Below are 14,548 nucleotides of genomic sequence, written 5' to 3'. Positions count from 1 at the left end.
CAAAATCACTTTCATCTATATACAATTTAAATGGTCTGTCATAATTTAGAGTAGAAAGTATCTATTTCAATTTCTTAAAGGCCTCATCACATTGATTACTCCATATAAATTTGACTTTGAAAATAATTTGGTTAACGGTAAAGCAATGATTGAAAAATTCTTACAAGATGTATGATAATATCCAGCCATACCCAGAAATCTCAATAATTCTTTCTTATTTGTATGTGCTGGAAATTTTACAATACTTTCCACCTTAGCAGTGATTGGTTTTACACATCCCTAACCAATAATATAACCTAGATATTCTACAGTTGCTCTAGCAAATTCACTCTACAAGTTTTACCCTTAAATTTGCTTTGTCAAACCCATTAAACACTTCCCTCATTAAGTACAAATGTTCTTCCCAAGTTTTTAATACAATACTATACCATCTATATATACAGAACAATACTTGATTTACTAATCGTTGGAAAGTACTACCACTGTTTTTCATACCAAAAAGCATCACTTTATACTGATACAAACCATCCATAGTTACAAATGAAGAAGTTTCTTTTGCTCTTTAAGTCAAAGGTACTTCCCAATACCCTTTCAATAAGTCTAACTTAGTTACAAATTTAGCATCTCCTACCTGATCAATACAAACATCTACTCTTGGAATAGGATATGAGTCAGCTTTAGTTATCTTATTTACCTTTCTGAAATCAGTACAAAATCTGTAGGAAATACCATCAGGTTTATTTACTAACACACAAGGTGAACTCCAAGGACTATTACTTTTTTCAATCAGATCATTATCAAGCATATACTGTACTTTTTTCTCATTATCACTCATTTCAGGATTCACTCTATAGGGGTGCTGCTTGATAGGTCATGCAGTAATACATCAGTTCTAGGAACATCAGAAAACAAACAAATTCATTATTTGTATGATCTCATCTCTTCTCTCAGTTTCTAAGTGATCAAACTTCTTTTTCAAATTATATAACACATTTGAATTTTCTAACTATTTGTCTTCACATATATTCTCACTTCCATCCACAACCTCTGCATCATCAGACATAACACATGCATAATGCACATTTGTAACCTCATCATCATTTGTAGAATTTCTATCATGATAAGGTTTTATCACGTTCATGTGACACAATTGGCTTGGATTGCATCTTTCTGTAGTTCAAATCATCCACTCTTTTCTCAAAAACCCAGGGACCATGAAACCTTGCTCTCAGAGATTTTCTGTCTGAGGCAATGATTACAACAGTCAATCATCTGGTTTGAACTTTCTGCTAGATTTTTTGTCAAATACCTTCATGTCTTCTTGACACCCTTTCAAATTTTCTGTAGCAATCTCTCTAGCTCTACACAATCTGCTTTTGAAATCTGATACATACTTCAATAATCCAGGAGAATCTCTTTCAACATACTCAATAGATCTCTTATTTCACATCTATACACTAACTCAAATGGACTAAAACCTGTAGACTTGTGTACTGTATCTCTAATGGCAAACAATTCAAAAGGTAGACCCTTATCCCAGTCTACTAACAATTCCTCACAATACATTTTCAAAAAGTCAGATGGAATCTCTCCACAACTCCTTGGCTCTGTGGGTGATAAGCACTTTACATCTTATGTGTTATATGTAACCCTTTTAATATTTTCTTAAATATTCCTGAAGTGAAATTACTTCCCTGGTCTGATTGTATAATTTCAGGCATACCCACTCAGGAGAAATATTTCATTAACTCTCCTACATTATTTTCTGGAAATCTGGTAGATGCACACATCATTGTAACATACTGATTTCCTTTACGTATTTTAGGTAGAGGACCTACACAATCAATTTTGCTAAAAGGTTTGCAAAAAGCAGGGATTGGCTGCAATGGTGCTACCTACTCTCTGACATAATTCATGCCTTACAATACTAGGACACATCTTTCTTCATATTTGGCCAATAAAAATGAGTTAATATTCTATCATTTGCCTTCCTAACTCCCAAATGTCCAGACAAACAAGAAATATGAGACAGAGCAATTACATGCTCCCTATAATTCTTTGAAACTACAATTTGCTTTCTGACCTCCTAGTGATCAGATGCTGGAACATAAGCAGGCCTCAATTTTCTCATTAACACACCATTTTGTACATAAAATCCAACTGACACATCACTCTCACTCCCATTTCTAGCAGCTTCACTCCAACATTCTTTTAAACTCTCATCATTCTTCTGTAACTTTGTCAGCTCTTCCTTGTCCACAACAAAATCTGGAAATACATTAATTTTTAATTCCACTTTACTCTTCTCATTTCCAATTTCTATTGTATTATTTCTAATTACATACTCTTCATTAAATAATTCGCTGTCATAATAAATTTCTTTTACCATTGACTGGTCACAACACAAGCTGGATTAACCATTTCACTACACTGTACATTACTATCAGTCTGATTCTCTACAGTTTTATCTGTCATATGGTTTACCTTTACAATAGTATCTACAAATGGATTACTGTTCATAATAGGCTCTGGGACTAATTTGTCAGTCAAATAGCATGAGTACTCCAGGCTTAGCAAATTCCTCACATATCCCAACCTTTACACGGCCACTCACAATCCACTCTCAAGATTTATATAATGCAATGGGATAGGCTTGCCTAATCATAACCCTTTTACATCTATTTTTTCCCCAGAGTAAGACTCCTTTGTCCACTATAATACGTCTTTCACAATTAAACTCTGACTAGCCCCAGATCCCTCAATAACAAAATTTTCTTCTCAGGACTACCTTTAATTCCAACCTTTCCTCTAGTAATATATGGCTCATAACTTAAATATTTTGATTTACTCACATTATACTGATTACTTCTTACCTCACTAATATCATGTTTCTGTTCCCAAGCAACATTTAATCCTATAGTCTTTTGTGACTTTTGACACATATTTACCATGACCAAATTCTCCACATCCCAAACATTTCATTAGTGGTCTCTCCTGTCTACTAACATAAGGGTTATGACTAAACTGAGGTCTTGAATATCTGTATTGTGTATGTCTTTGGAATCTATTTCCTGCATTGTTTTGTGGCTTATAGTTACGTGAACCTCCCACAAAGTAATGTTGACTAGGCTGTTTAACATTTGAATAAGGTGGATATTTTATAAGGTTTATCATAATTCCTTCTATTACTCTGCTTTGAATAACGTGGATATTTATAAGGTTTGTCATATTTCTGTCTTCTATTCTGTCTTATCATACTTCATTTCCATATTTCTTTCTTACAATATTTGTTACCTAATTCTAATTGGTCTGCCATCCTGGCTGCTTGTCATTTTTCACTCTTGCATATTTCATAATATATTTCAGGTTGTATGCGACTTTTGAACTGTTCCAACAGGATTAGTTGCCTTTGCTCCTCCACTGTTTCTTCTTTTTCTGATTAACACCATCTATCAAATGTCATTTCACATTCACTAGCCATCTCCAGGTGAGTTTGTCCGCTAATTTTCTTGACACCCCTCAACCTTCTCCTGTATGCTTCTGCATCCAATTCTACAGTTTTTAATACTGCTTCCTAAACAGCATTATAATCTACTGATTCCATTAAACTAAGACATGCATACGCCTCTTTAGCCTTACCCTTAAATTTACTCTCCATCAACATAGCCCAGTCAATTTCATCCCATTCTTTAATAGTTGCAAGTTTTTCAAATTGAATTAAGAAGTCCTCAGCTTCTTTTTCTATAAAGTCAGGTAACTGCCTTACTCTATCATCTTTATCTCCAGTTCTGCTTAAACCTGTTCTTTCCTCTATTTCTAATTGTCAAACCTTACTTCTTTTCTGCTTCTGCCTATATTCTCTCCTTTTCAGCCTCTATTTGTATTTTCTTAAGCTCAAATTCTAATCTTATATCTCCATTGCAACTTTTTCACAACTTTTTTCCTTCAATATTGATTAGGACATCTGCATGTCACTTTTAACACGTGTCAGCAGAGAAATCCCTTAATTAACTGCCACCTAGTTCAGTTCATCTTTATTACACTGCTACAGAAAATGTATATCCTGGGTTTCAGTAAACTTTTTAACGTTATCTGCCATGTTTAAACACACTATATTTACAAGTATGAACACTTACTCATTCAGAGAAATCATATATTTCAAGAGATCACAGTAGTGTACTAATCCACAACACTTCAGCCAGCTTGAATTACATACACTTGGTTTCACAATTTCATCTCCCTGGACTGTGTCTTCACATACTCATATCCTGGACAGCAGGCTTACACATATTCAGCTCTCAGCCCTGTGGATTTCACAGTTAAATATCCCGGACGGGCCCCCATGTTACGTTCTGCCATCACCCCTTACATTAAGGGGTGTATAATCAGGTATAAAACAGGTAACTCTGAAATAACGGCTACTGTTAAGGGTGAAATTTGGGCTAGGCAGATTCCTTTACCATCTGGCTAACATCTCCTGACAGCTGAAGGCCGTAATTATATACCTGCTTTTCCATTCTTCTCAATTGGTCAAATATCAAACACATAAAAACATGTGAAAGTATATCTATAATGGCAAAAATAAACATGGTTCTCTCGTTACATAAATAATACAATTTATACTTGATACATAGATCTCTCTTTCACTGGCCTCAATCATATAACTGAAATGATTGAGATGTGTACAGCTTACACATTTACCAACAGCTTTTTATCACATCCTTCCTCTTATGGCCAATCCTGAGAGAGAGGCTTAACCTTGGCCATCTAATTTCTATGCAATCTCTCAAAGAAAACTGGGTAACTGAGAGAGAGGCTTAACCTTGGCCATCTAATTTCTATGCAATCTCTCAAAGAAAACTGGGTAACTATAACATTTATGGGTAAAATAGACGTATCGCTCCCGCCTACTCCGCTGGGTCCCGGGTAGTTCGAGCCTGGCTGGTGAAGGTTTGTGTTCTTTGAAAGTGCGCGTTCATATGCACTGTATTCGTATATATATATATATATATATATATATATATATATATATATATATATATATATATATATATATATATATATATATTTTTTTTTTTTTTTCATGCTATTCGCCATTTCCCGCGATAGCGAGGTAGCGTTAAGAACAGAGGACTGGGCCTTTGAGGGAATATCCTCACCTGGCCCCCTTCTCTGTTCCTTCTTTTGGAAAATTAAAAAAAAACGAGAGGGAAGGATTTCCAGCCCCCCCGCTCCCTTCCCTTTTAGTCGCCTTCTACGACACGCAGGGAATACGTGGGAAGTATTCTTTCTCCCCTATCCCCATATATATATATATATATATATATATATATATATATATATATATATATATATATATATATATATTTTTTTTTTTTTTTTTTATACTATTCGCCATTTCCCGCGATAGCGAGGTAGCGTTAAGAACAGAGGACTGGGCCTTTGAGGGAATATCCTCACCTGGCCCCCTTCTCTGTTCCTTCTTTTGGAAAATTAAAAAAAAATAATGATAAGGGAGGATTTCCAGCCCCCGCTCCCTCCCCTTTTAGTCGCCTTCTACGACACGCAGGGAATACGTGGGAAGTATTCTTTCTCCCCTATCCCCAGGGATAGGGGAGAAAGAATATATATATATATATATATATATATATATATATATATATATATATATATATATATATATATATATATATATATATATATATATATATATATATAATACTTTGTCGCTGTCTCCCGCGTTAGCGAGGTAACGCAAGGAAACAGACGAAAGAATGGCCCAACACACCCACATACACATGCATATACATACAAAATATGTATATTTTGTCTTTTCCTAGCGCTACCTCGCACGCGTGTGGGGGGAGGGGGTTGTGATTTCATGTGTGACGGGGTGGCGACGAGAAATGAATAAAGGCAGCAAGTATGAATTTATATATATATATATATATATATATATATATATATATATATATATATATATATATATATATATATATATATCCCTGGGGATAGGGGAATAAGAATACTTCCCACGCATTCCTCACATGTCGTAGAAGGCGACTAAAGGGGACGGGAGCGGGGGGCCAGAAACCCTCCCCTCCTCGTATTTTAACTTTCTAAAAGGGGAAACAGAAGAAGGAGTCACGCGAGGAGTGCTCATCCTCCTCGAAGGCTCAGATTGGGGTGTCTAAATGTGTGTGGATGTAACCAAGATGAGAAAAAAGGAGAGATAGGTAGTATGTTTGAGGAAAGGAACCTGGATGTTTTGGCTCTGAGTGAAACGAAGCTAAAGGGTAAAGGGGAAGAGTGGTTTGGGAATGTCTTGGGAGTAAAGTCAGGGGTTAGTGAGAGGACAAGAGCAAGGGAAGAAGTAGCACTACTCCTGAATCAGGAGTTGTGGGAGTATGTGATAGAATGTAAAAAAGTAAATTCTCGATTGATATGGGTAAAACTGAAAGTTGATGGAGAGAGATGGGTGATTATTGGTGCATATGCACCTGGGCATGAGAAGAAAGCTCATGAGAGGCAAGTGTTTTGGGAACAGCTGAATGAGTGTGTTAGTGGTTTTGATGTACGAGACCGGGTTATAGTGATGGGTGATTTGATTGCAAAGGTGAGTAATGTGGCAGTTGAGGGAATAATTGGTATACATGGGGTATTCAGTGTTGTAAATGGAAATGGTGAAGAGCTTGTAGATTTATGTGCTGAAAAAGGACTGGTGATTGGGAATACCTGGTTTAAAAAGCGAGTTATACATAAGTATACGTATGTAAGTAGGAGAGATGGCAAGAGAGCGTTATTGGATTACGTGTTAATTGATAGACGCACGAAAGAGAGACTTTTGGATGTTAATGTGCTGAGAGGTGCAACTGGAGGGATGTCTGATCATAATCTTGTGGAAGCAAAGGTGAAGATTTGTGGGGGTTTTCAGAAAAGAAGAGAGAATGTTGGGGTGAAGAGAGTGGTGAGAGTAAGTGAGCTTGGGAAGGAGACTTGTATGAGGAAGTACTAGGAGAGACTGAGTACAGAATGGAAAAATGTAAGAACAAAGGAGGTAAGGGGAGTGGGGGAGGGATGGGATGTATTTAGGGAAGCAGTGATAGCTTGCGCAAAAGATGCTTGTGGCATGAGAAGCGTGGGAGGTGGGTTGATTAGAAAAAGTAGTGAGTGGTGGAATGAAGAAGTAAGATTATTAGTGAAAGAGAAGAGAGAGGCATTTGAACGATTTTTGCAGGGAAAAAATGCAAATGAGTGGGAGAGGTATAAAAGAAAGAGGCAGGAGGTCAAGAGAAAGGTGCAAGAGGTGAAAAGAGGGCAAATGAGAGTTGGGGTGAGAGAGTATCATTAAATTTCAGGGAGAATAAAAAGATGTTTTAGAAGGAGGTAAATAAAGTACGTAAGACAAGGGAGCAAATGGGAACTTCAGTGAAGGGGGCAAATGGGGAGGTGATAACAAGTAGTGGTGATGTGAGAAGGAGATGGAGTGAGTATTTTGAAGGTTTGTTGAATGTGTTTGATGATAGAGTGGCAGATGTGGGGTGTCTTGGTCGAGGTGGTGTGCAAAGTGAGAGGGTTAGGGAAAATGATTTGGTAAATAGAGAAGAGGTAGTAAAAGCTTTACGGAAGATGAAAGCCGGCGAAGCAGCAGGTTTGGATGGCATTGCAGTGGAATTTATTAAAAAAGGGGGGTGACTGTATTGTTGACTGGTTGGTAAGGTTATTTAATGTATGTATGATTCATGGTGAGGTGCCTGAGGATTGGCGAAAAGCTTGCATAGTGCCACTGTACAAAGGCAAAGGGGATAAGAGTGAGTGCTCAAATTACAGAGGTATAAGTTTGTTGAGTATTCCTGGTAAATTATATGGGAGGGTATTGATTGTGAGGGTGAAGGCATGTACAGAGCGTCAGATTGGGGAAGAGCAGTGTGGTTTCAGAAGTGGTAGAGGATGTGTGGATCAGGTGTTTGCTCTGAAGAATGTATGCGAGAAATACTTAGAAAAACAAATGGATTTATATGTAGCATTTATGGATCTGGAGAAGGCATATGATAGAGTTGATAGAGATGCTCTGTGGAAGGTATTAAGAATGTATGATGTGGGAGGTAAGTTGTTAGAAGCAGTGAAAAGTTTTTATCGAGGATGTAAGGCATGTGTTCGTGTAGGAAGAGAGGAAAGTGATTGGTTCTCAGTGAATGTAGGTTTGCGGCAGGGGTGTGTGATGTCTCCATGGTTGTTTAATTTGTTTATGGATGGGGTTGTTAGGGAGGTGAATGCAAGAGTTTTGGAAAGAGGGGTAAGTATGTAGTCTGTTGTGGATGAGAGAGCTTGGGAAGTGAGTCAGTTGTTGTTCGCTGATGATACAGCGCTGGTGGCTGATTCATGTAAGAAACTGCAGAAGCTGGTGACTGAGTTTGGTAAAGTGTGTGAAAGAAGAAAGTTAAGAGTAACTGTGAAAAAGAGCAAGGTTATTAGGTACAGTAGGGTTGAGGGTCAAGTAAATTGGGAGGTAAGTTTGAATGGAGAAAAGCTGGAGGAAGTGAAGTGTTTTAGATATCTGGGAGTGGATCTGGCAGCGGATGGAACCATGGAAGCGGAAGTGAATCATAGGGTGGGGGAGGGGGCGAAAATTCTGGGAGCCTTGAAGAATGTTTGGAAGTCGAGAACATTATCTCGGAAAGCAAAAATGGGTATGTTTGAAGGAATAGTGGTTCCAACAATGTTGTATGGTTGCCAGGTGTGGGCTATGGATAGAGTTGTGCGCAGGAGGGTGGATGTGCTGGAAATGAGATGTTTGAGGACAATATGTGGTGTGAGGTGGTTTGATCGAGTAAGTAATGTAAAGGTGAGAGAGATGTGTGGAAATAAAAAGAGTGTGGTTGAGAGAGCAGAAGAGGGTGTTTTGAAATGGTTTGGTCACATGGAGAGAATGAGTGGGGAAAGATTGACCAAGAGGATATATGTGTCAGAGGTGGAGGGAACGAGGAGAAGTGGGAGACCAAATTGGAGGTGGAAAGATAGAGTGAAAAAGATTTTGAGTGATCGGGGCCTAAACATGCAGGAGGGTGAAAGGCGTGCAAGGAATAGAGTGAATTGGAGCGATTTGGTATACCGGGGTCGACGTACTGTCAACGGATTGAACCAGGGCATGTGAAGCGTCTGGGGTAAACCATGCAAAGTGTGTGGGGCCTGGATGTGGAAAGGGAGCTGTGGTTTAGGTGCATTATTACATGACAGCTAGAGACTGAGTGTGAACGAATGGGGCCTTTGGTGTTTTTCCTAGCGCTACCTCGCACACATGAGGGGGGAGGGGGTTGTTACTCCAGGCGAGGTGGCGATGGGAACAAATAAAGGCAGACAGTATGAATTATGTACATATGTATATATGTATATGTCTGTGTGTGTATATATATGTGTACATTGAGATGTATAGGTATGTATATTGTGCATGGGTGGACATGTATGTATATACATGTGTATGTGGGCGGGTTGGGCCATTCTTTCGTCTGTTTCCTTGCGCTACCTCGCTAACGCGGGAGACAGCGACAAAGCAAAATGAATAAATAAATATATATATATATATATATATATATATATATATATATATATATATATATATATATATATATATATATATATATATAATTCATACTTGCTGCCTTTATTCGTTCTCGTTGCCACCCCGTCACACATAAAATGACAACCCCCTCCTCCCACACGCGAGCGAGGTGGCGCTAGGAAAAGACAATAAAGGCCACATTCGTTCACACTCATTCTCTAGTTGTCATGACCCTCGTCCTCCATGTCAGGTCTGTCCGTGCTCGCGTTTCACACAACGATTGGGTCAAGCACGCCAGAGGCACTCTTCCCGGGGAGCATAGCATTCAACATCAACTGAGAAATCCCGGTAAGCTAACACCTCGATTTGTTACACCTTTTGTAACAAATCGAAGTGCTAGCTTACCGGGATTTCTTAGTGGATGTTGAATGCTATTCGCCCCTGGGCTGGGTAACTGTCTCTACTGGGGTAGGATACTCACTGACACCGAGTGACTGCGTCTCGTCTGTGTACTGCGTGACCCGGAATCACGTTGGTTTGCCAAGGCGATCTATGTAAGTTTCCCTGGTTAATTACTTCACTATGTTACGTTGTCACTTTTCCAGTTCACTTGATATATTATCGTGGTGTCATTATTTGAAACTGTATAACTTATTTCGTATCTGAGCGCCGTAAAGAGTAAAGTTTTGCGCTTGGCTTAATCTTACTTGGGAACTGCTACGGACGAGGACATGCCCCTTGAGATTAACAATTTAATTTCTATAATAAACTTACAGCTATACTCATGATACACTCCATGGGCTATTTTACGTGCTAATTCCTTACAATATTCTTACAATATTATAATTTGCTCCTTACTAGCTAAACAATATTAAAAGAAAACCCATGATTGGCATTCCCCCGCGGGAGGACTGTAATGGGGGGTCAGTGGGTGGCTGTCGGTCCCTCTCTGTTGACCCTAAGCACCAATCAACACCCTATGATTCCCTTCTGCATCCATGGTTCCATTCGCTGACAAGTCCACTCTCTTATATCTAAAACACTTCACTTTCTCCAATTTTTCTCCATTCAAACTAACTTGCCCCTCAACACTGCTGAACCTAATAACCTTGCTCTCATTCACACTGACTTAGCTTTTCCCTTTTCACACACTTTTTCAAATTCAGTCACCAACTTCTGCAGTTTCTCGCTCGAATCAGCCACCAGTGCTGCTGTATCATCGGCGAACAATAACTGAGTCACTTCCCAGGCCCTCTCATCCCCAACAGACTGCCTCTCTCTCCAAAACTCTTCTTCTTACCTCAATAACCACATTGTCCATAAACAAATTAAACAACCATAGTGACATCACATACCCTTGCCGCAGACAGACCTTCACTGGGAACCAATCACTCTCTTCCTGCTCGTGCACATGCCTTACGCCCTTGATGAAAACTTATCTGCTTCTAGCAGCTTACCTCCCACACCATATATTCTATCAACCCTATCATATGCCTTCCCCAGATTCATAAATGACACATACAAATCCATCTGTTTATCTAAGTATTTCTCTCATACATTCTTTAAAGTAAACAAACACTGGATCCACATATCCTCTACTACTTCTGAAACTACACCGCTCCTCCTCAATCTGATGCTCTGTGCATGCCTTCACCCTCTTGATTTATTAAATACCGTCTCATACAATTTTCCAGGTATACTCGAGAAACTTATGCCTCTGTATTTTGAACACACACCTTTATCTCTTTTGCCTTTGTACAGTGGCATTATACATGAATTCTGTCAATCCTCAGGCACTTCGCAAACAACTCAGTCACCCTCTTTCTTAATATAGTCAACTGGAATACCATCCACTCCCACCGCCTTGCCAGATTTTCTTCCGCATGGCACTCCGCACAGCAACCCGACCAAAACACCCTATCATCAAACACATCCCACAGTCCTTCAAAATACTCACTCCATCTTCTCCTTACTCCATCACTACCTGTTATTACTTCACATCCAAAGCATTTTTTTATTCTTCCTAAAGTTTATTGACACTATCTCACCCCAATTCTCATTTGCCCTCTTTTTCAACCCTTGCACCTCCTCCTGACCTGCTGCTTTCTCTTATGGATGTCCCACTCATATGAAGGATTGGTGAATGGGTTGGAAAGGTATGCGAAGTGAGTCATGGCAAGTGGGTTGGTGAAAAGAAAGATGGTGAAAGCCTTGCAGAAGAAGTGTGGCAAAACATCCGGAATGGATAGATATCTAAAGAAAAAAAATGTGTTGTTTTAGATAAGAATTTTGATACATGTATAGCTCGTGGCGAGGTTTTTGAGGATTAGTAGAAAAAAAGGCAAAAAGGACAGAAGTTGATGTTCAAATCAAGGAGGTAAACGTTTGTTAAGAGTACCTCGAAAGTTGTATGGGTGAGTAATGACTGAGAGGGTGGTGGTCTGCACAGATATCTTGATTCGAGAGAAACATATGGTTTCAGGAGGGGTAAAATGTGTGGGTCAGCCATTTTATTTGATGGATGTGTGTGAGAAATACTCAAGAAATATAAGGATTTGTATATGCTTATAGATCAAAAGAAAGCGTATAACAAGGATGATAGAGATGCTCTGTGGAAGGTTTATGAATACACATAGCGTGCAAAGGATGCTACTAAAAACAGTGAGTTTTTATCACGAAAGTAAGGTGTGTGTGTGCCTGTAGAAAGAGTGGGAAGGGTGAGTAGTGTTAGGTGAGGGTTGGTCTACGGCAGGGGTGTGTGATCACCATGGCTGCTGATTTGTTTACGGATGTGGTGGTGAGGAAGGTAAATGTAAGGATCTTGGAAAAAGGAACAGGAATGCAGTTTGTCGGGAGAGGTGCGGTTTGGAAGGCGAGTTCGTTGTTGCTTGCTAATGACGTGGTGCTAGTGACAAATTCGTGTGAGAAACTGCCGAAGTTGGTTTTCGTTTTTGGAAGTGTTTGAAAGGAGAATGTTGAAAGCAAATGTGAATAAAGAGAGACAGGCTGGTTGAGGTGTGAGTTAGAATGGAGAAAACTTGGAGAAAATGAAATGATTTAGATACCTGGCAGCGAATGGAACAATGGAAACGGAGGCGATCCACAGGCTGGGTGAGGTAGGGGGTCGGGGGTCGGGGGTCGGTGAAAGTTCTAGTAACATTGAGGAATAAGTGGAAATAGAGGTCGCTATCTGGGAGGACGAAGATGGCGTCTGATGAATTAGAGGCATGGGCTATAGATGAGAATGTACGGATGATGATTCATGTGTTGGAAATGAAACGTCTGAGGATAATATGCGGTGTATTGATCGAGTAAGAAACGTAAGGGTAAAGGAGAGGTGTAGTAGTAGAGTATGGTTGAGAGAGCAGAAGAGGGAGCGTTGAACTGGACATATGGAAAGAATGAGTAAGGAAAAGTTGACAAAAAGGATATATGTGTTAGAAGTGAAGGTTTGTGGGGCCTGGTTGTAAATAGGGAGCTAAGGTTTCGGTGCTTATTCAAGACAGCCAGAGAATGGATGTGAGCAGATGAGGTCATTTCTTTGTTTCTTAATGGCCCTAACTCACTACCGCAGAAAACAACGATGTAAAATAAAACAATGCATCTATATATATGAATGTAGTTGTATATGTATATATACAGTTGACACTTCAGTTGTATCTGAATTTTATATCCATTTCTTTCATATTCTCCTGGATCCAGGCATCCATACGTGCATCGAGGTCCGGTGAAGCCACGCCCTTGAAGCTTCCTGTCTGGCCCTTGACGAAGAACTTTCCCCGAATCTCTTTGAAGACAGGCAGCTTGTCGCCCCGGCTCTTCATTTTGTCGAATGATGTCACTTCAAGCGTCCTGACAAGATTATAACATAAACTTTCATATGATTCTGAAGTGCACCTGAATCTTTTGTTTTTCTATGGATGATGATTCACAATGAGCATCATAATATAAACACAGTACTTCGATATACGTCAAGACCCCTGCACCAACCACTTACTTCCTCAGCTGATCGTCGGTGAGATCTAGCTTCAGGAAGTCGTTGAGCTTCCTCACTTCCTCCAGACCATCAGCCTTCATGTTCTCGAAGAACACAAAGTGTAGGTTTGGGTGGTGCCTCATCCGCCAGGCCTGGCGGATGTGCTCCCAGTAAGGACTGTACAACACCTGGTCACTCATCAAGACATCCAAAAACTCAGCGAACTCGCCTACGAAATCACGTGTCTCGCCGCGAGTTACTTTCGTTGTGAAATTGTAGAAAGAGAGGCTTACATCCTTGGGGTTGCGGACCACGTAGATGACCTGGGTAATGCGGATGGGTCGTAAAACGTGTAACATGTTAAATCAGAAACCGTGACCTCAACATAAGTAATACTGTGGGATTCCATATACTAAGGGGTTTCATATACTGAGGGATTCCATATATAAAGAGGTTCCACATACTGAGGGGTTCCTTATACTAAGGGGTTCCGTATACTGAGGGATTCCATATACTGAGAGGTTCCATGCACTGAAAGGTTCTACATACTGAGGTATTTCATATGCTGAGAGGTCGTATATACTGAGAGGTTCAATATATGAGGGGTTCCATGTGCTGAGGGGTTCCATATACTGAGGGGCTATTATACTGAGGGATTCCATATGCTGAGGTTTCATATACGGACGGGTTTCATATGCTGACGGTTTCATATACTGAGGTGTTCCATAAACTGTGAGGTTCCATATACTATGAGGTTCCATATAGTGAGGGACTTCATATACCTAGGAGTTCAATGTACAGAGGGGCTCCATATATTGAGAGATTCCTTATACTGAGGGGTTCTACGTACAGAAAGGTTCCATATACTAGGAGGTTCCATGAACTGAGGCGTTCTATATACTTGGTGTTCCACTCATTGAGACGTTCCTTATATTGAGGAGTTCTATATACTGAGGGGTTCTATATATTGAGGAGTTCCATTATTTTTGAGGTTCCATATCCTCAGGTGTTCT

The 14,548-nt window shown here is 39.6% G+C and overlaps 1 protein-coding gene across 1 annotated transcript in view; it reads right to left on the bottom strand.

The window, feature by feature from the left end:
- Positions 1-9,663: 9,663 nt before the first annotated feature.
- The window catches only part of LOC139749161 (sulfotransferase 1E1-like), a 68,639-nt gene continuing 63,754 nt past the window's right edge, over positions 9,664-14,548 (bottom strand). The window contains exons 4-5 of the mRNA XM_071662813.1: positions 13,557-13,858; positions 9,664-13,411 (exon numbers count right to left, since the gene is read on the bottom strand). Of these exons, the coding sequence (XP_071518914.1) occupies positions 13,210-13,411; positions 13,557-13,858 (504 nt within the window). The 3' untranslated portion in view covers positions 9,664-13,209. The remainder of the gene's footprint in view (positions 13,412-13,556; positions 13,859-14,548) is intronic.

The sequence above is a fragment of the Panulirus ornatus genome, chromosome 6 (genome assembly GCF_036320965.1).
Source record: "Panulirus ornatus isolate Po-2019 chromosome 6, ASM3632096v1, whole genome shotgun sequence".
Lineage (NCBI taxonomy): Eukaryota > Metazoa > Arthropoda > Malacostraca > Decapoda > Palinuridae > Panulirus > Panulirus ornatus.
This window is presented reverse-complemented; position numbering and strand designations above follow the sequence as displayed.